Raw genomic sequence first — 23252 nt, 5'->3', positions numbered from 1 at the left:
GGTGCGAGGATTCTGAAATTTCCTTTTTAAGGAGGAGGTGATGAACTAAGTGGATTTTTAAATCTTTCTGTTTATAAGTGTCCTAAGAAGTATCACATTCTAATAGGGAAGGGAATAAACATTTATATAGCACCTACTATGTGCTAGGCACTGTGCTAGATGCTTTTTAAAAAAATTATTTTTAATTTATGAAATAAAACAAATATTTCCATAATATAGTATAGTAGGAAATTGCAGATCTATTATGTACAGTTTGCTATTCTTTTAAAATATATACTAAAGTTATCATATAAATTTCTTTTTTCCTTTTTTCTCCCTGACCTTAGAGATGACTATCTTTAGATACAAATGTGTATGCACATATGTGTATCTGTATATATACATACATATATACGTACACACAATCTCTCTCTTTCACTCTGTGTGTGTGTGTGTGTGTGTGTGTGTGTGTGTGTGTGTATAAAATTATCCTATAAACACTTTGTCAGTTCTTTCTCTGGATGCACATAGCATCTTCCTTCATATGCCTTTTCTAGTTAATTTGGGTATTTATAACACTCAAGGTGACTCAGTTATTTGAAGTTGTTCTTAAAACAATATTATTGTTACTGTGTACAATATTCTCTTGGTTCTACTTACTTTGTTTTTCATTATTTCATGAAAGTTTATCCATAGTTTTCTAAAATCAATGAGCTCATGATTTCTTGTAGCACACTAGTACTCCATCACAATCATATACCACATCTTGTTTAGCCATTCCTCAATTGATGGACGTCCCCTTAATTTCCATTTCTTTGCCACCACAAAGAGTGCTAATAAGTATTTTGTTTGTAAGTATTTCATGTTCCAAATATTTTAGGACATATGGGTTCATTTTCTTTTTCCCTAATCATCTTTGGAAATAGACCTAGTGGTGGCATTGCTGGGTCAAAGGATATAGGCAGTTTAATAACCTTGGGGCATTATTCCAGATTGCCCTTCAAATCAGTTCACAATTAGTATTCCAATTTTTCAGTTTGAAGAAACAGAAGCAAAGAGAGGTTATGTGACTTGCCCAGGATCACGCAGCTAGTAAATGTCTGAGGTTGGATTTGAACTCAGGTCTTCCTGACTTTAGTGCTCTATCCACCATTCCACCAGCTGCCTCTGGTGGAAACAAACCAGAGAATAGTTTGACTCCTGGTGGGTCATTAGTAGAATATGCTTTTATTGTCCTTGTTGAACTCATGCCATGTGGAGCATGTTCAGTCCTTGAGCATTCATTGTTGCATTCTGCATGTGTGTTGGGAAAGATTTTATTCATAGGATTTGAAATCCTTGCATGCTGTATGAAAGGCTATTTTCAGAGACCTCTTCATTGCCTTCAACTGTTTAAAAAGGAACATTACATTTAATTTATTATGCAAACAGTGTCGGCACCCTTGGAAGTGGGGACAGTGACTTCATTGTACTTTTTTCGATGGATGTATAATATCTTGCTGCAGTGCACACACTCCTCAGCCCCCGACTCCTCCCACTCTGATATATTCCAAGATGTATCAAGGAAAAGTTGCATCTTGTGAGGCTTAGGCCAAGACTGAAAATTCCAATAAAGACTGATGATTCCAAAAAGAGGAAAAATTGCAAAACTTAACCAAAAATGCAGCCATTCAAATGCTTCATTTTCTAGTCAGTATGAATATTCTCCTTGTAGCTTTTGTAAAATAAATTATCTTTTTGCTCTTAGCAACCAGCAAAATATTTCAAAGCCTTGGGTTATTGCTACTTTGGTCTTGCAGCTATCATATTATTTCCTTTCTTTGTAGAAAACAGAATTAAAGAAGAAAAAATCGATGAGGACAAGGAAGGAAAATGTCTATGATTGAATAAAAGGATTTTTGGGGAAGTTTCTTCTGTAAATGTTTGTTAAATGCCTGCTGTGTGTAGAGCTCTGAGGTAGCTCCTGGATAAGGTTGGAAATTTATAAGTAAAACATGGCACCCTGCTCTCTTGGGACTAGTAGAGGGAATGCTACAAAATAATCCATTAGAGAGTTATGGAGAGGTTGAAATCAAAGTGCTCCATGAGGAGGGAAATGTCATTTCTGGCTAGAAGTGTCAGGAAGGGTTACCAGGCAGATATAGCATTGACGGTGATGGTGGCAGCCCAGCTAGAGAAAATGCCAGGAGTGGTCTTATGGAAGTTAGTCACTGGTGGGTCATGTGTGGGAGTGATGAGTAATTTAGTTAAGTTCAAGAAGAGGATAATATGGAGTGGAGTAGCATGAAAAAAAATTGTGAAGAGGTATTGATTATGGAGGGCTTTTGAGTGCTTAAGCCAAAGGAATTTGGGCTCTACCTCATATGTGAGAAGGAACTCTCAAAAGGTTTTGAGTAGAAGAAATGGAATGACCTGACCATATCTGTGCCTCTAATGTAGTGTTACTTCTCATGCAGAAGGAGGACTGAGAGCTCCTCCTGAATCAGAAGGCAGTGTGGATGTCCTTTCTTTGGGAGAATGATGTGAGCTGAGGAAGAATGAATGGTGAGGTTAGGTTGTCTTGAGAGTCTGGACAGTACATTATTGAGCTATGAATGAAGGAGGGCAGGAAGTAAGCAGTCCTCAGAGCTTTAGAGATGCTATCTCATTTGATCCTCACAACAACTCTGGGAGGTTGGTGCTATTATTATCCCCATTTTACAAAAGAGGAAACCAAGGCAAACAGGTTAACTAACTTGTCCATGGATGCACAGCTGGGAAGTGTCTCAGGTTGGATTTGATCTCAAATCTTGGGCTCTGTCCAATACTAACTCGCTACCATTATAGGTGTGTGTTTGGGGTGGGGACAGGGAAGGAAAGAGAGAGAGAAAGACAGACAGAGAGAGAGAAAGATTTCCTATTGGGCTCACTTTGCATGCTGAAATACATTTTAGCAATTACATTTTTTTCAGGGCACAGAAATTCTTTGTTCTGTGAACCTGAGTATAGTCATGTGTTATCCATTTGGAATGCTTGTTAACAAATGTATTTTATCTATAAGCACCTCTTAGAGCCTCATTGTGATTTCTCCTTCCATGTCATCCATGTTTCTAAAGAGAAAGGGCCTGGAAAATTACTAGACAATTGGTGGTGCTTCTAAGTGGTCAGGGTTGGGATTGGGAAAGGGTACTCCTTTTTTCCCTCTGGTTTTTCTCTTTACTTTTCCTACTTTTATTCGTAAAGGAAATAGATTGTACAGTGTATTAACAAACATGTATCAAACACTCATTTTTGTAGGAGGCACTGTTCTTGGCTTTAAGGATGCAGTGATAACAACCTAACAGTCTCTGCCCTGAAGGGAGTTTACATTGTATAGGGAAAGATAAAGCCTGTTCAGTGAGTGCAAAGTATAAGCAAAGTCTATATGAGAGGGAATATGCTGATAATTCTGGAGAGCAGAGGAGTTCTTACATGGGAGGTGGTGGATGAACTGTACTTTGAAAGAAGCTAGGGAGAAGATGGAGGTGAGGCCATTCCAGGACATTCCAGGAATGGCAGACCTTATACAAAGGTCTGGAGATGGAGAGGACCGAGTGGAGGAAGAACTAGAGGCTAGTCTGATGGACATAAGACAAGAGAGGCTGGTGGGAACCAATCTGCCAATAACTTTAAATGCCAAAATTTTAAATTGGCATTTTATCTTTTTTTTTTTTTTTGGAGACAATTAGGGTTAAGATACTTGCCCACAGTTACATAGCTAGTAAGTGTCTGAAGTTAGATTTGAAAACTTGGCTCCTCTTAATTACAGGACCAGTCCTCCATCATATCCACTGCTCCACCTAATTGCCCCTGAATTTTATCTTAAAGACCCAACAAGGCTCTGATGATTTTTGGGCATGGAGGGTCAGATCTGGGTTTCAGAATATCAGAAAATATTCAGAATATCCCTTTGGCATCTATGGAGGAAGGGAAGAGAATAGAATTAGGGAGACCTATTAGGAAGCTTTTGATATAGACCCCATGAGAGGCGATGAGGGACCAAAGTAAAACTAATCGTGTTTTTATAACACCTCCAAGTGACGAATAATATTCTGCCTTGTGTCCTTGTTATTTGTGTCTCTGTCTTACTCTCACAACAAGATTGTAGTATCAGCTCCTTGGTGCCGAGGGCTGTCTCATTCATCTCTGTATCCCCTTCAGTGCCTCCCATAATGCCCCACTTGTAGGAAAGATCCAATAAATATTTATTGAATTTATTAAATTTGAGAAAGAGCCTGGAGAGACCCCAAATTGCATTTCTCCACATCTAGATAAGACCATCTATGAGCCAAGTTAGTGTGTGGGTTTTCCTTCTTTTTTTAGAGCTATCTTACATGTAGGACTGGACCGCCATCCTGCTGTGTAGTCAACCATGATGTCATGGCATCAGCATTGGACTGGGAGGCAAGAGATCTGTATTCTAGTCTGTATTCGACTCTGTCACCAAGTCACTGTAGAATCATGGCCACACATCATTTCACCCCTTAGGCGGCCCTAGTTTTCTCATTTGTAAAATGAGAATTTGACTGGTAGGTTTCTCAGGACCTTGTCGACCATAAAATTTTATGATTCTGGTCTGACTCTTGTCTGAAATAATGATGAGAATGGTGATGGTCACTATTATGGATGGGATAGTGTTTCCTTTCTACCCATTGAAAGTCTACCCATCCTATCCTATAAAGACCCACCTGAAATATTTGCTTCTGTGACTGTTGCGTCCAGCCACAGTGATCTCTCGTTCCTCTCAAGAGACACAATATGGTGGTGGTTGTCATAGTTGGTCCTTCATTCTCAAAGAGGACCATGACATCACAGAGGTGATGCCAGGACATGCACATCAATTGGATTTAAGTGAGAGAGGGCTGTGCAGAGTCACCAGTACAGTATGGAAGGTTAAATAGTCAAACCCAATTTAAGAAGGACTTTGATCATCTGCAGAGTGTCCAGATCAACCAGGATGGTGAATGACCTCCCTGATCATGTCATACTATGTGAGACTGGCGAAAGGACATGGGAATGTTTAGACTGAAGAAGATAAGGCTTTGGGGGGAGGGGGGGAACCTGATAACTGTGTCCTCAAGTGTTTGAATGACCGTTGTGTGGAAGAGAGATTAACCTTGTGCTACTTGACCCTGGAGGCAGAAACAGAAAAGAAGGAAATAAGCATTTATTAAGCACCTACTATGTGCCAGACATTGTGACAAATATTACCCCATTTGATTCTCACAACAACCCTGTGAGGTAAGCGCTGTTATCATCCTCATTTTACAGTTGAGGAAACTGAGGCAGATGGAGGTGAAAGGACTTGCTCAGGATCACAGAGTTAGCATGTAGCCAGATTTGAACTCAGATCTTCCTGAATCCAGGTCTAGTGTTTTATTTATTGTGATACTTGCAGGAGCACTTCTTGATGTAAAATGCAAAGGGCTCCATATAAGGAAAATATTTTTCCTAATTAGATGTGTCTAAAAGTAGAATGGACTGTTTTGGGGACTTCTCTGGAAGTCTCCAAGAAGAGAATGATGATTAGGTGTGTTGTAGAGGAAGTCATAGGTGGCAGGGGTGTTCACACCTCTGGTGTGAGGGCTTTTCATCCACATTTGATATCCACCTGTTACTCAACTCTCAGCTGGGACTCCAAGAAGTTTTAGCATGCACACCGGCCACACCCTGGTAAAACTGTCTTGGCAGACAGGATAAATCAGGTTGAAGGTAACCAATTGACCCATTAGGGAGTGAGGGAGATGTCTATCCAAACATGTGAAGACTTCCCCTGGGAGAATGGGCGGATGAGAACAATTTATCCCAATAGCTATGAGGGTTGCTGCAGCAGACACTGTGGAGTGCTTGGAACTTGGTCAGGCATTGAAGATGCCCAGGCCATCCAGCTGCATCCTGGGCCATTGCCAGTCATCTTGATTTTTGTCTTGGACCTTGATGACTCTGGAGGACAGAGTGAGGCTGATGACTTTGTGCACCTCTGCCTCACTTAAATCCAGTTTACGAGCCAGTCAAGACATCACTCTGAGATGTCACTGGTCCTCTTTGAAAATGAAGGATGAACACCAGAGTGAGACAGGTTGGACTATATGACATCTGATGTCCTTTTCATGGAAAGAATTCAGGATGAGCTTGGGAAAGAGAACACTCTTGAGGAGATATGGAAGTTCTTTCATGTGTTCAAAGACCTAAAATGTGGAAGGACTAGGTTTATTCTGCCTGGCTCCAGAGAGAAGACACAGGAAAAATTATCACTGGATGTTGCCAAGAGGCAAATTTTGGCTCCAACTTGAAAATTCTGTAAGCTCTAACATTTATTACCTCTATTCCCTTTCTTGGTGTTTGTCATTTACTGGAGAAAGCCTGGTGTGATGGAAGGAATGCTGATTCTAGAGTCAGAGCCTGTGGAAATCTCAACTCAGCCACTCACCTTTGACCTCAGACAAGTCATGTATCCTCATTGGAACTGAATTTTCTCATCTGTGAAAGGCAGGGATTGGACTATATGATTGAAAAAGTCCCTTCTGAACCCCATGATCTCTGATTTATTTTAGAATTTTGTCTAGGAATAGTGTGCTTCAAATTCCTTAGTTGATGAACCAAATGCCACCCCTCCTGGAAAACCTTCCTTTCCTTTCCTTTGAATGGTCTCCTAGTCATATGTTGAGTTCCCTTTATGCTCAGGGCTTTGAAAAAATCTTCCCAGACTACTATATGAAATGCTTAGTGAATGATTAATTATCAGACATCCAGAAAATAAAAATAATACCTTAAAATGTAATATATATGACTTTTCTCTTTCTAAAAAGTTACTAAAATTGAAAAAATTATCACGCTTGTATCTTTTCTTCCTTTTTGGGGAAGATTTACTGAAATCCGTTAGGTTAATAGATGGCATTGTATTAAGTGACTGCCATGTTGAACAGAGACAAAACAGCATGGGCTGACCATTCAGGGCTTTCTTTGCTTTGCACCCTATAGAGTGGGCATTCATCAGAAAAAAATTGTTTATTGAATTAAGATAGAAAATCACTGATATTTATTAGTGCTGGAACAAAATGTGTGACTGGGCATGGTGGTACCCACCCATAATTCTTACTTTTAGAGAAGCTAAGGCTGGTGGATTGCTTGAGCTCAGGAGTTCTGAGTTGCAGAAGGGTTAAAGCCAATTGGATATTTGAACTAAATGCAGCATTAAAATGGTGATGAGGGAGTAGTCTGCTTAAGAAGGAGCAAACTGGCCCCATTGGACACTGAGCAGGTCAAAGCTTCTCTACCAGTCATCACTGAAGTTGGCCTGTGAGTGGCTTATGAGTGAGTGGTCGCTACTCTTTTAGTGCCCCTCCTTGTCCCTCACTACCACCAAAAAAAAAAAAAAAAAAGAAAGAAAGAAAGAAAAAAAGAAGAAACAAAATGTGTGGTAGATTTCATGTCTCCTTCTGTGTATCCCCACTCATATTTCTGAAAAGGGAACACAGAATACAACTCCTCCACTCCTTGCCTCCCTTAATTATCACTTTGTCCCTGACCTGCCAATATCACATCTGTCTCTCTCAGCTGTTCTGGCCTATGAGGGAGACAAATTCTTTTTCTCCTTGGTCAGTGGAGATGAGATTGGGGTTTTTCCAAGGCAGCCTTCCCTAGAAAACTCTTAGAAAGACAACAAAATACAAAAGCTTTAAAAATGAATGAAATAGCAGAGCACAGAATTTTCCTAATGCAACTGAGGTCACCACTCAGCTTGAATATTATAGATTACACCCTTTTTTACTTTGCCTGATTCTATAAAAGGAGTCCTTCCTGAAAAGATGCTTTCTCAGCCAGTGAATAGTTCCCTTTTTTCTTCCCTTCCCCCCAACACAGTAACTTAGCCTGCTACTGGACATATAGTATATACCGAACAGGTGACTGAAAAGTGGTCAGATGTTTAAAGGACCCTCTGCAGAAGAGAAAGGAGCCATCTCTCACTCCTTCAGGAACATACATTTACAAATGCTTTTTACTGCCTTCCCACCTTATATAGGGCACAGAGTGATTTCTGATAGGTGCCACTCCCTTCTTTGTAGTCAGGATATATTTGGTAAACATTTTCTGTAAACATTCTGTGTCCACCCATCGGAGAGAGAATAACTCTAAATAACTAAGCATGTTTGTTTTACTACATGAATACATATACATAGACCTGTATGTAGGTATGTGTCTGCCCTAGGTCCTCTTCTCCCTCTATATTCTCTGTCTTGGTCATCTCAGTCATTCCCAGAGGTTTAACTATCATCTCTAGGTAGATAACATCCAGATCTACCTAGCCCTGTTTTCCCTAAACCTGAGCCCTGCATTGCCAGTTACCTATTTGGTATTTCAACTGGGCTATCCTGGAAATATCTTAAACTTAGCATGTCTCAATCAAACTCATTATCTATCTATCTATCTATCTGTCTATCTATCTATCTATCTATCTATCTATCTATCTATCTATCTATCTATCTATCTATCTATCCATCTATCTGTCTGTCTATCCATCTATCCATCTGTCCATCTATCCATCATCTATCCATCCATCACCGATCCATCTATCATCTATCCATCCATCCATCCATCATCTATTATTGATCTATCTATCCATCTATCCATCCATCTATTTATTCCTCTATCTTTCTACTGATTTATCTGTCTGCCATCTGTCTGTATTTCTAGTTATAATTTGTGTATTGTTATTGATAATATTAATATTACTATTACTACCATATGTATATATGTAGTTTACATAATTTTTTTTCTAAACCCTCACAAATAGCATCTCTTAATAAGAAATAAGGCAAGGGTGTGTGTGTGTGTGTGTGTGTGTGTGTGTGTGTGTGTGTGTGTGTGTGTGTGTGTGTGTGTGTGTGTGTTAAGAGGAGCTAATTCCTGTTTTGCAGATGCAAACTTGTTATCAGAGATACCAAGTGCCTGTAGATTTGGAGCTCAGGATGTATGCCTTAGGCACACATAGGACATATGGACTTTAACCCAGGATAGAAACAGAAGGAGTCTCAAGGTCTTTATCTCTGATGTGACCCTCTCTGATGCACTGTGCTACAATAAGTATGGCAGGATGATGTTAATTCTTTCTGTTGACTGTCTTATTCTTATTAGTTTTCCTTCTCTCTCTCTCTCTCTTTTTTACTTCCTATTTACTTACTCATTGGCTTTTTAATTTCTCTTCTTTCCCTCAGGTTTTTTCCCTCTCTTCCCATGCTTATTTTTCTCTCTCTTCTGTTCTCTTCCGCTCCCCTTTGCTCTGTTCTCTGTGGTCTTTCCTATCCCCCTCCTCAGCTTTCTTATTTTAGCTCCTGTGCCTGTCATCCTCCCTTCTGCCATTTGAAGGATGATTTGCATTCCAATCCTCTCTCTGGTCCTTTCATTGATGGTCTCAGCTCTGCTTCTCGGGTTTATATATTTTTTCAGAGACCCTTCTTTCTACTGAAGACTGTCTGAGTGTTTCAAAGCATTTCTTTCTTTCTGATTTTTTTAAAAAATGTAATATGTGACCTTAATTTAAAATAGGGCATTTTTTTTAAAGAAAAGAATTTGCATTTTTCTCTTGTATGTGATTTTTATAGAACAAGCATACCCACACCCTTTTAAGTTTAATCGGCATTACTAATACTTTACTAAGTCTAGACAGTCCATAAAACAATAAATCAAGCCCTGGACTTAAAGTCTAGAGGTTTTGCTGATTTCTGAGGTATAAATGATTACACTGAAAACTGAATAATTGGCTCTCACCAGCCAGTTTGAACTGGCTCCAACCTGTTTCTGCTTAAGGACACTTCCAGATATATGATCTGCTACCCAGTCACTTGCAAACAGGTTACCAGGTGACATTGAAGAAGGACTTTTCACATTGGCAGTCCTCTTTATTGATGAAGTCCCAGGGCTCAAGAAGAACAACCATAAAGTCCCCATTTATATCTAACTTCAGAATTTCTAATAGTCCTGAATAGGATTCAGTATTCCTAAAGTAAATAGTACAAGATTTGCAAGCTATTCCCATTTTGCAGATAAGGAAAACCAAGCTTTGGAAAGTTTAATCAGGATGCCCAAGGGGTTGTAACTAGAAAGAGGCTCAGTCCCTGGACTGGAGCCGGAGGCCCTGTCTAGGTTCGATTCCTCCCAGGAGGCTGTGGGAGTCTCTGGACCTCTCTGGTTCTCCATCTTCTCATCTATGAAATAGCTGTGGGACCAGATCTCGAAAGCTCCTTTATGGTCCGAAATCTTTTGTGCTTAAATTATGACTCCAAGCCAAACTGCCTCTGAATAGCATTTTTATGCAAAAAAGAAAGTGCTGAATATGCTTTCAGGATGACAGAATTTCAAAGTCAGCCTTTCTGCGGCATGCATGTAGATTTCTCAGTGTGTTGGGACATACCTGCAGGATGCAGTAAATTATCATGAAACACGGACTTTTGCAGCCATGATGGCCTGTGGTAGGCACTTATAAATACTTGTTGACAGTGACTGGCTATAGTGGAAGTCCCTGTCGACTGCATGTGGTCATGGCGAACCCTAAGCTGGGCTCTAGATTTATGGGAAGATGGGGGAGGAGAGCAGGATACATGGGCAGGAATGGCTATAATGGTGCCACCCTGTCTATGATGTCCATTTTCTAGTGCTGGCATCCATAGGATCTTTGCAGCACACTGGTATGTAGTACCAGATTGGTTGGGAATCACTGTACCAACTTTATGCCCGGTATAAATTATATGTTATATAGACTCTCAGTCAACATACATTTATTAAGCAACTACTGTGTGCTAAGCAATGATACAAAAAGAGGCACAGAAAGCTTTCTGAAGAGGAGCGTACCAGCCCAAAGGAACCCAAAGCTACCGGTTAAGCAGGAAAGGCGAAGGGGGCAAGAATTTATTAAGTGCTTGCCTATGTGTCAGATACCTTGCTAAGCACTTTATAGATATGATCTCACTTGAGTCTTACAACAAACCTGGGAGGTAGGTGCTATTATTATCCCCATTTTACATTTGGAGGAACTGAGGCAGACAGACAGAGGTTAAGTGACTTACCTAGGGTCACATAGCTAGGAAGTGGCTAAGGTTGGATTTTTTCTCAGACTTTCCTGCCTCCAGGTCCACTGATCTATCCACTGTGTTACCTAGCTGAAGAGGGAGATTCCCCTCTACCTTTTACATCCCATCATTTTTTAAAAATTTTTTTCATGCCCACTCCATAAAGAAGTACAGGGTCAGATCACCTTTGTGAAAGATGTTGGATCTGATATTTTGATTTTATTCATTTAGTGATGTTTTTTTTAAAGACCTAAGTCTCTCTAGTCTGACCACGCAGTTTAATTGTCCTGTGTTTGGACAGGTCAGTTGGGGAAGAAAGCTTTTATTTATCAAATATTTGGTAAACTTTTAGTATGTGTTATTTTGTGCTGGGTGCTAGGCATACAGAGACAAAAAATGAAATTCTCTCTGCCTTCAAGGAGTTTATATTCTGTAGGAGGGATGGGGGATGCTTGATGAGAACCAGTCAATATGTAAATTGCCTTTATAGCCTGAAAACATTCAGTTTGACTGCTTTAGAAACCTAATCTACTATGAAACCATCAATAAAATATATTGCTCTGTACCTCAACTTGGCTAAGCAGTTCATCACTTGTCAGCTAAGGAATTATTACCCCTTAAAAACAAGCACCCAGGTTCATGCAGTGACATTGCACCCTTACACCAACATCTTTGAGATTTCTTGATTCATTGCCAAAAGCATAGAAGAAAGTGTCTGGGCCAAAGTGAGCTGCCATCCGTCCATTCTGATCTTTGAAGCCAAGCCTTGGTGACTCAAAGAAGGAATTGTGTCGATGTGACCATGTGCCATTTGCTCATTAGTTGCAGTGTTGTATATTGTTGAATATTGCTGCTGTTAAAGTCAAAGATTATTATTATTTTTTGCCTATTTAAACTTTGATCAGGTATCCACATTTTGTATATTTTGGAAACAAAAAGAATTGTTTGGCTTGCTTACAAGCAAGAAGTGCCCCTCAGCTAGATCTCATGACTTAATTCATGATTCCCCCCATCATTTATTTACACATTTATTTGTTTGTAGTGTTAATTCATGGTGCCAATTAGCCAGTGGACGCTTTTATTTACCTATGACTACAAATCTCTCCCCTTCTGAGATAAGCTATTATGTTCTTTTAAAAAATGTATTCTCTCTTTTATTTTTCTTCTTAAACATTAGGGCAAACACATTTAGCATCACTCAAAGTGCAAAGTATCAAAAATATCCAGAATGTCCCTAATGAAGTAGAAATCTGAGTCATTCATTCAGCTTTTGAGATCAGTGTTTGTACAGTTGCATATATTTTCTTTTCCTGCCTCGCATCCTTCCTTCTCCTGATAGTTTACAACTATGGTTGATGTTTTTGTGAATTTACATGACAGAAAAAAATATCATAAGATGGTCAGTCTTGGTCAACTTCTATATACTTAACTGGGCTCAGTTGGGAGCCTTTTCTACATGGTAGAATCTGCTAGATCCTGAACCCTTCTGGTAAAGCCTCTGAGAAGCCAGGGTCACTTTCTGGCTATAGGAAAGTATATGACTGTGATCTGAGTAAGTATGGCTCTAGACAGATCAGTCATTCCTTCATTTTGTTTCCTGGTGTCCATAGTTAAGCTTTTGCTGACGATTGAAACAGTTGGTATGACAGCCTAACAATAAATGGATGTTGGATTTCTGTTGGATTTTTCTGATCGCTTAACTATTGTTAAATAGGGTAAGTAACACTTGATTAGATATGGAGGATGCTTTTACATTTAGTATCTCCAGCTGTAATAGCCAAAGGCATTGACTTATATAGAGATATATTTAGTCAAAATCACCCATGAACTTAAGTCCTGCATCACCTGTTGCCTATTGGACATTTCAAACCAGATATCCAAGAAATAGCTCAAACTCAGCATGTACAGAATTGAATTCATCCCTCCTACCACACTTTTTATTCTTCACTTCACTGTTCCTATTGGAGGAACCACTATCTGTCTAGTCTCTCTGCTGCATAAACTTTGCATCATCCATAACTCCTAACCTCAAATATCCAATCAGTTGCCAATTCTTGCCATTTCTACATTGACATTTCCCTCATCCCATGCCCTTCTCTCTGTTCACAGAGCCGTAGTTCAGGCCCTCTTCATCTCTCATCTGAAATACTGCAATGACTTCTTAAGAAGTCTCCCCAAATCAAGTTTCTTTCCATTCCAATCCATCCTACACACTGCTGCTACCCGAGTAATTTTTCTTAAGCAAAGATTTTTATCATGATACTTCTCTACACAGTCAAGTCTATTATTTTTCTATTGTGTCTAGGATATCTATTCTAGGCTTTCTAGGATATCTCTCTCTTAACGCCTCTGCTTAGCTTTTAAAGTCCTGTATATAGCCTGGCCCCAATGTATATTTCCAGCCTTGCTGGACCTGTCTCCCTCCCATACTGCAATCCAGACAAACTGGCCTTCTCCCTGTGCTTAACCCATGGTGCTCCATCTCTTATCTTTGAGTCTTTGCCCTGGCTATCCACCATGTTTGGGATGCACTCTTTCCTTACATCTGCCTTATAGGGTCTCTCTCTTCTTTTAGGACAGTAATGACTGAAGCACCATCTTTCGCATTTAACCTTTCCTGATCTGCTCCAACTGCTAGTCCTCTCCCCCTCAAACTACCTTGTATTTTACTACTTTGTGTAGATTAGTGTCATATATGATGTCTCCAAAGTCATAGAGCCATTTCAAACTATTTCACGCTATTACAGCTTAAAGCTGTCCTAAAACTTCGAGACACTGTATTTATCTTATATACGCTAATTTGATATCTATGTCTTCAGAATGTAAGATCCTCAAGAAGATGCGTAGTTTCATTCATTATCTATTTCTAGCACCTAGGACAGTGCCTGGGACACACCAGGTGCTCAGAAAAATGCCTGTCAATTAGTTCTTCTCCTATACATTAGGGTTGTTATCAGGAATTCTTGTACCTTAAGCAAATTTAATTTTTGGTTTTGGGGTTTAGATTCATAACCCAAATGTCAGTCTGATCCTGTCTTCTGTACAGAGTATTTTGATCACTAACTAAAATAAGAAATTTTCAGTTCCCCAAACATTAAAAACAGGAAATTCAGCCTAACAGGTGTGTGTGTGTGTGTGTGTGTGTGTGTGTGTGTGTGTGTGTGTGTACAGACAAGGACACAGAGATAGGTTATCCTCTTCCTTGATTTATCTCCTTCAGTTCTCAATTTAATTTGTGGCACATCAGTGGGGGAAGATCCCACTAGAGGGTTCCCACAGCAACAGGACTCTGAGAATGGCAACTTGGAACCAGATGGCATCACAGCCATGGTAGCAGGTTGTTGGAAGATGGAGGGGACCTCCTCTTTCCCCAGCAATAAAGTGCAGCCACCCCTTACCCTACTTCTGGTTATGTTTCACATTGTTACTCAGTGGGAGATGCACCAAGAAACTCATTCTTACAAAGAGAATTTGACTTTTGGGTCCATCCTATGAAAAAAGGTATTATTTTTGGTTTAGGCATTTACTATTTTTCTGTTTAGTGAAGCAAAGCCTAACCCAACTGCTTTAGGACAAAGACAGAAGAAACCTCTGGGATGTTTCCTCATTGGTAGTCTTTTCCCCTAGTCTACTTAAAAGTGCATCTGGGCACACTCCCTCACTTAGAAGCCCATGACCAAGAATTCTACTCCCACCCTACCTGAGTCAAAACAGAATTAGCAAGCTTCTCTTAGTTCCCGTCACTATCTAGGTCTGTGAAATTTACCCACCTGCCTTGTCTGGTGATTCGTCTCCAGAACTCCATTCAGTGCTTCACCAAGATCAGACAGACTAACCGAACCCTTCAATAGAGACTGTCCAGATCTTCCAGAAAATTCTTCTTTCATCTCGTTGGTTCCTCTGATGGATGAACTCCCTGCTCACCATGTCTGCTTTCAATTTTGCTCATTTCTTTTCTTTGACTTTCCCTGTGCCTGAACTGTACCCAACAAAAAGCTGTTATCACTAAAAATAAAGAGCTGGACTAGTTGGTTGGCTACCTCTCTACCAATGGAACCATGGAGACACCGACAGAGAGTAAACTGTAGTTTGTGGTACATCTCTTTAACCAGCCTTTTTTATTTGAGAGCTTATTGTATACTATGACATCAGGAGGTGTAAGTTTGAATGAACAGTTTGGCATGTGAACCACCACATTTTTTCTTTTTCTTTGATGATTGATGACCAGATGATTGGTCTATTTTCTAATTTCAAAGAATGGGTAAATAGTGGTTGAATAAGAAAGTGAGGTGCAGAGTAAGGTATTTGGAATGTTCTGTACATGAGATGAAATGTTCTCCTGAAGCAGCTTCTGTGGGATGGTTTGGAATTTTTGGGATGCCCCACATTGATCATCTGTTCAATGAGTTTCTCTACTTACTCCAGTCTATAGGCTGAACTTTACTTGGTGGCATGCACAGAAGATCATGGAATCATAGGAGACGGGATCTTATGACTTTTGTCTACTTAATCCTCATCCCGCTGGTTTTAGGCAGCTTTGTGTCAATATCTCAACTAAATGGCCATCTTTAGTTTAAAATGATATAATATCCCTATGATATTCTCTATTTTTCAATCATGCAAGACCTTGTCTCCATAAATGGTAGATAATTTCTAGGGATCCCGAGACTAGACAAATCAGCAGGTGTTTGTTTCCAACTCAGGATGTTTCCTAGTGCCCATTTTCTTTCCAGAAAGCCCCCCTTTTTCATTGCTCTTTCAATTCTGATTATATCATGGAAAAAGACCCTGTTAGGTACTGATAGACTCTAATACCTTTTAATTCACCTTTTAACTAGAAGGTCATGTCCTTAAGGAACAGGAGATATAGAACATCCAGAAAAAACAATCCCAAATCTTCAAAACATCTTTATAAGACTTCCTATCCATCCACGATTTAAAGGCTTCTAGTAATGAAACACTGGACTCCTTCATTTAACATACTGGTGTCTAAACAGTTTCACTGACTTGTGTATGGGAACCTCACGTTCACACTTCTGACGTGATGAAAAGAAAACAGGCAGAGAAGAGCAAGATCTTTTTTTTTAATTGACAGTGAGCCAGATGGAATAGTCTCATTGTTTTCCCTAATAACTTGCTAAATTACTGTAATGAGGATTAATTGGCTTCATTGTTTCTACAGGCCGACTACTTGTAAAATCTTCTTAAACTCTCCAGGTTGAGAGGAAGGCCAGGACTCATTAGTTTTGTGTGTGTGTGTGTGTGTGCTGTTGAAAAACAAGTTTGTAAGTCTGTCTTAATGCTTCTGAGATGGACATTCTTGAATATTCTCCTGGACTGGCAAAAAAACCTGGAAACTTCTCTCCTGTGAGAAAGAGGGGATGTTGAATCCTTCAGAGGAAAAAGGGATCAGTTACTGAGATAATGTATTTTTGTGCTCAGGAAGGAGGAAAGCAGGTAATAGATGTTCGGTTAAGTGAAATCCCATTACAGTCACCTAAGAGGGCCTTATGAAATGTCTTGTTGCAATGGAATTTTAAAACAAGGAGAGTATCGTTAGAAATTATATTCTCAGTCTATGAGAACTAGAGATGGTGATAGAATTAAAGATGAGGTTCTCTTAGGTGAATTGGCGCATCAGTGCTTTGAATTCGTAGAGGAAAGAAGAAAAAAGAGGTACCCAGAATCCTCCTTCTTCCTAGCTGCTTGGACATTGTTTGGATGGATGCTTCCTGGGTTTAAGTGGTTTCTGTTTCCAGGCTGGGGTGTTTGTCATGTAAAAGCCTGAAATGAGTTGCAGGTAATCAGTACTTTAAGCCAAGACAGAAGTACAGAGAGCCTTCAGCAACAATAAAAACAGCCTGCAATAATTATTTTTCCATTATAGAAAATGATTGTTGTATAGGCAAGGAGCAGAGTGGTTCGTTGCTGCACAGAGGTCTTTCTTGGTCTACAGAATTAATTATACCCAGATCAATAGGATGTTATTTGTGGTGGGGCAGGGAACCATGCCTGCTGGGACATGGAAAAAGCCTTCCTACACTGCTGTTTTTTAAAAATGATATTTATTGTCATGGGACTTTGCCTCTGGCTAAAAAAATGTTTATAGATATCTCCTGGTTTTTCATCCACTTCATTTCCATTCCAACTCCATTCCCCCCACCCAGTATCCCATCCCTTGTAACAAACAATAAAAAGAAAAATTTAAAGAAATCAGCTTAGCAAAAATGACCAAATCTGATGGTCTGTGAAGTTTTCTATTTCTCGAGTGCTCTGCTTCTGCAAAGAAGGAGGAAGATGTGTTTTCTCACCTTTCCTCCATTGTACCCAAAGTCTTTAACTTTCTGTTTACCAAAAGTAACCAAACATATTAAATCCAAATACTTTAGACTATGGGCTGCCCCAGCCCCGTGGGAAGGGTAGAGCCTGGGAATCTACTATGGAGAGCTCAGCATCGCTTCACAGAGTGATGGTGGGTGCCATGGTGGATGTTCTCTGGGTCTTTGAGGCACTGCTCTTACTGATTTAAGCATTTTATTCAGATCTATTTTTATGGCCTCTTCGCTTCTATTTTATATCCCCTTTACTCCCCTGAGAGTCAACCCTTGTTTCAAAGAAGAAAAATGGAGAAAAAACCCCTTGTTCAGCAACCCTAACCAGCTTGTCAGCCATGTCTGATGATGTATGTGATGGTGCACAATGATTTTCCCTGTTTCTCCCAAAGACGGAAAGGAGGTGCCATTTTTCATGTTTTTCCCAGCCTTTCGGGGTTCCCAAGAGGAACCCCAATTCTTTTTGGGCTGCTTTTCTTCTTTCTAGGTGGTGCTGCGATTGCTTTTTCTTTTTTCCTCTGTCTTGAACTGAGGGCCTGCTCTCTCTCAAGCAGGCTTGTGTCACACCTGTTCCTGCTCCTGTAGGTGAAGACCATTCAACCAAGCTTCTAGAAAATAATTGTCCTGAGCTTGGGGCCCAATTATGTATGAAATGTTCAAACACACAATTGGTGCAACTTGCAGATGTCTCATGTACAGGAGGTAAAGGGAAATAGCTTGAGCGACTTCCCTACTCTCCTGGAAAGAATATTGGCAGTTGAAAACCCCTTTTTCTTGGGAACATACAGGTCACAAGATCATAAACATATAAAAGAGGAATAGTTTTAGATCTGCAAGAGATCATTTAGGTTGCTGGCAAATAGGAGGTTGGGTCTAGAATCAGGAAAACCTGAGTTCAAATCTGACCTCAAACACATACTAACGGTATGGCCCTAGGCAAGTCAGCCTGTATCTGCCTGTTTCCTTGACTGTAAAATGGGGATCATACTTCCCAGGATTGTTGTGAGGATCAAATGTGATATTTATAAAATTGTGAGATATACACACACACACACACATATATGTATAGTGTATAGTCAGCACAGTACATGTATAGTCAGCACAGTACATAGTCCCTTCCCCTTTCCCCTTTTCCAACATTTTACAGATAGGGAAACTGAGGCAGAGAAGTAAAATGAACTGCTCAAGGTCACACAAGTATTAAGTGGTGGGGCTGAGGTTCAAACCTAGGTGTTCCAAATCCCATGCCCTTTTCACTCCACAGGACCATCTGGGATTTCTGGGTAACATGGTTATTGTCATCATCATAATTATTTGTCATTATTATTATATTTTGCTTTCCAGACTGCCATCCCCTGTGCCAACAATGCGTAGCTGACCTCCACAATACTGGCAGCATCTGTCTCAGGTGTCAGAATGCCCGCCACTTGCTTCTGGGGGACCACTGTGTTTCTAATTGTCCCACTGGATACTATGCAGAGAATGGAGCTTGTAAACGTGAGTAGCTGCTGGACCCCAAAGTTGGAGATGCCAGCAAAGGTGCCTGGGATATCTTCCAGGGATGTGAGCCTCTCTTTGGACCTTCTTGTATCCAGCAGTGGGGGAGTAGAGGATGGAAGCATGATGTGGGACTCTTGAGGTCAGATCTGTGACGTGATCCCCTTGGCTTGGTCTTTGGAGAATTTGACCTCAAAGATAATATCTTTTTCTTTTTTCAGGGTGTCACTTATCCTGCAAAACCTGCCATGGCCCCGGCCCCTTCTCCTGCTCCTCATGTGATGCCAACCTTGTCTTGTCTCACAATGGCTTGTGTGCCAGCTCCTGTTTCCCAGGGCACTATCTTGATGAAAGCAATGCCTGCCAACGTATGTTTTCTACTAGTCAGCTCTCCGCTTTCCTTCTCATCTTGTCCATTGGATGGTGGTAGAGAGATGGCTCTAGGATTAGTATTTCTTTCTTTTTAATCAGCAACTTTCCTTGGATATTTCCACCTCTCCAGTGACCTCCTCCCCACTTAGCTTTATACTTACTATATTATGTCAAGAATCATTGATCTTTCTCAATGTGGGTATTCCCTCTGTCATTGCTGATGGCATCCCCTCTATGATTTGGGAGATGTTTTTTGAGAGTTTCTGTAGCCAAAGAATTCATCCTTTTGTGTCCATCCTGGTGATGACCTCCTTCAAACTGACTTAGGTTTATCCCCCAACAATTGCTACATGAAGATTGTCTTATTGGGCTTGTACTTGATGGCTCTCCAGATTGGAAGGGTCTCCAGAAATTTGCTCTCCACTGGTGTGGACTTTGAGAAGACAGGCTTCATGATAGAAAAGACACCAGAGAAGGAGTCCAGTGGAGAGTTAATTTGATGAAGTTTGCCAATGTAAATTTATATTTTATTTGCATACATACAATCTTTATAAAATAGAATTTTATAAAAGATCAGAACAATATCTTGGGAGGATAAATCTAGTTCTCTGTAGAAGGTGTGAGCAGTTTTGTACCTGAGCCAAGGTAGGAGGCAAGCAAACCATTCCTATTAAGTTCTTTTCAGGTATCTTATTTCCCCTTTAGAGATGCTGTTTGCTGTTTTTTTTAAAAACTATTCCATTTTTCTTTATTAAATAATTATTATTTATTAATTATTATTACTTTATTAAATAATTTATTAAATAATGATAACAAGCACAATGCCAATGTTCCCTTGGTAAAACAAGGAAGTTGCTAGTATCTGATTGGGAACACATTTTATTTGATTATCCCATGTAATCTGGGGAACTCTTAGGTTTTATAAGACAAAGATGAATGTATAGGAATGTTCAACACATAAGCAAAGGTGTCTTAGTGGAGAAATAGAGATGGGGATGTCTTCCCGGTAGTGGCATTGTGGGAACAAAACGGTGTGATATTGACTAGACGACAAAAATGCATTATATTAAAGTCATTCTCCTGTGGGAAGCTTCTTTTTATGTCCAATGTGACCCGTGCACAAGCCAAGTGTATTTGGAGTGCTATCACATAAATAGGGCTGTGCATTTTAGATGGAATAATCTTCCATCTTGGGTTCTTTGCTGAAAATTAAGTGTCATCCTCTTAGGAGATGGAAAAGTCCAGCCCTGGGTTGGGAAATTGGGCTCTTCTGTATGTGCTTTACTGATAATTTCTGATTCCAGTTTGTGATTCTGACATGTAGAGACCATCTCAGTCTGAGCCAGTTTAATGGATTCCCTGTCATTTAGAGGGATAACACTCATCCCTGATAACCTGAGGGGTACTTCTATCCTCTCTATTGAAGGACATGGGAACGGAGAAGCAGCCTCCTTTGAGAGATTCTTTTGATTGTGGTTTTAAAAGGAAGAGTAGTCCAATGCTTTCCTCTGTCAGTATGGGACTCTTTAGGAATTCACTAATGTGATGCTTTCTAAAATTATTGATTATGGTTGTAGTGAGAACTAAGAAACAAGTCAATCTAAGACTGTTTCAGAGCACTAGGTCCCAGAAGGCATCCAGCCCATTTCTACCCCATACAAGATCCTTGCTAAAGCATCCCTGACAGGCGGTTATCCAGCCTTTGCTTGAAGGTGTAAAGATGCATTGGAAAAAGCTCTCATTTCAGCCTCAGAGGAGCCGGATTCAGTTCTTATTCCTGATCCTTATTCCCTGTGAGACTGGATACTTTGACTCTCTAGACCTCATTTTCCTTGTCTATACTATGACAGAATTGAACTCAGCCCTTAAATTCCATCTTTCTCTAGATTTTTGATCCTTTGACCTCCCGTCATGGGGAGTATAGTCCTCAAAAAGTGCTACTGCCCTCCTTTGCAGTTCTTCTGCAAGTCATCTTTTTCACAATTTATCATAAAGAGTACCACAGAACAGGTCCAGTCTTCCTTCTATGACATCCTGCTATGTGTTGGAAGACATTTGTCCCTTTCCACCTTACCCTTCTCTTAGACTAAGTGTCCTCTGTTCTTCAACTTTTCCTCCTCTAACATTATTTCCAGAGCTCTCACTCTCTTGCTCAAATTCATCTGGACACTATCCATTTTGTCAATATCCATCTCCAAATATAGTCTGATATTCAAAATTGATTTTATTTGATTTCCCTTCAATAATGTTGGCATCAGGGCAGCTCGGTGGCCCCATAGTCCATGGAGTCAGGAATACTGATCTTTCTGAGTTCAAATATAGCCTCAGATACCTCCCAGCTGTGTGACTTTGGGTAAGTCACTTTACCCTATTTGTGTCAATTTCCTCATTTGTAAAATCAGCTACAGAAGAAAATGACAAACCACTCTAGTATCTCTGCCAAGAAAAACCCCTATGAGGTCATGAAGAGTCAGACATGACTGAAAAATTACTGAACAACATGGCTGGTATCAACGCATCCATGTCTATCTGGGTGTATCACTCATACCCACGTCCACCTAAAATATTGGAGGCCTTGATTGATTTTTCCTGACATTGACAGGATACCAGTGGGAAATGAAGTTTGTTCACTTGTCAACACTCACTCTCACTGTGTGACCAGACCATCTCTTTTTCTTCATATACAGTCAGGTCCCAATCAGAGTAATGAATCCCCCTGAAGTGGTAGCATCATTCAGATTTGCATTAATCAAAATTATGAGTATATAAAACATAGTGACTGGTTAGAAGAAAGGGAATATGCAGTGCAAATTCAAATGATGTGAGGACTTTATGTGGTTTATTATTTACAGTATTCAATACTTAGCTGCATTTCCATTATTTCATATTTTATTCTAGTTCTTCAGAATTCTTCCACTGTTACGTGTCTTAGGAAAAATCTATTCAACATATACTCCAAAGGAATCCATACTATGATATATGCATCAGGTGGACATCCATCCTCTGTTTGAAGAGGGGGGAACTTACCACATCTCAAGGCAGCCATTCAACTTTGTGACAGCTCTAATTGGTGAAAACTTCTCCTGATATCAAGCCCAAATCTCTTTCCATCTGTTACCCATAGCTTCTGTTTCTGCCCTCTGGGCACCAAGTTGGAACTGTCCCAACCCACAGTCACCTGATAACTTTTCAAAAGACTTGAATAGTTATTTTGACCCCTTCCCTTCTTATTCCCTCCCTCCTCTTTTCCAGTTCTAAACACCTCCAGTTGCTTCAAATACTTCTTTTGTGGCATAGATTCAAGGCTCTACACCATGTGGCTGCCTCTTTCAAATACTCTCCAGCCTATCAATCTCCTTCCTAAACTATCCACAAAACTTCAGATGTGGACTGATAAGGTCAGAGTACAGTGAGACTATCACCTCCTTTTTCCTGAAAACTTTGTCTTTTTTAATGCAACTCAAGGTCTCATTAGGTTTTTGTTTCTGCAAGTCTTTTTGACTTTTATGTTAAACAGATCATGCACGTTGAGCTTTCAGGCCATTTTATCTTGGACTTTAAAAGGTGATTCTTTGACCTCAAATATAAGGTATTAAAATTCATCCCTATTGAATCTCATATTATCATTGAGCCAGGTGCTCTAACCCCATCTGGGTCCTTTTGGATCCTGATTCCGGCAATCTAATATTACTATTCCTTCTAAGCTTTTTACTGTCTTCAAATTTGATGAAGATACCATTGATTAATTTCTCCTAGTGAGTAATAAATAGACTAACCAGTTCAGGACCAAGGAGAGATTCTTGGGATGCTTCACTAAGGAGACCTCTCGCTAAGCTGTCATCCGGCCATTACAGACTACTCCTTAAGTCCAAATATTCAGTCAATTCTGAATTCATCTGTTTTGTCTTATCACCTAGTCTGTGTCTCTCTCGCTCTCCCTCTCTCTTTCCCTCCCCCTCCCTCCCTCCCCCCCTCCTCGCCTCTCCTT

At 40.0% G+C, this 23252-nt stretch overlaps 1 protein-coding gene across 3 annotated transcripts in view; it reads left to right on the top strand.

The window, feature by feature from the left end:
* FRAS1 (Fraser extracellular matrix complex subunit 1) overlaps positions 1-23252 on the top strand; it is a 469972-nt gene that overhangs the window by 250581 nt on the left and 196139 nt on the right. For all 3 annotated transcript variants that reach the window (XM_072623600.1, XM_072623599.1, XM_072623598.1), the window contains 2 exons: positions 18740-18892; positions 19114-19260. In XM_072623600.1, the coding sequence (XP_072479701.1) occupies positions 18740-18892; positions 19114-19260 (300 nt within the window). The remainder of the gene's footprint in view (positions 1-18739; positions 18893-19113; positions 19261-23252) is intronic.

The sequence above is a fragment of the Notamacropus eugenii genome, chromosome 7 (genome assembly GCF_028372415.1).
Source record: "Notamacropus eugenii isolate mMacEug1 chromosome 7, mMacEug1.pri_v2, whole genome shotgun sequence".
NCBI lineage: Eukaryota > Metazoa > Chordata > Mammalia > Diprotodontia > Macropodidae > Notamacropus > Notamacropus eugenii.
The sequence above is the reverse complement of the archived record's forward strand: the minus strand, read 5'-3'. Positions and strand labels throughout refer to the sequence as shown.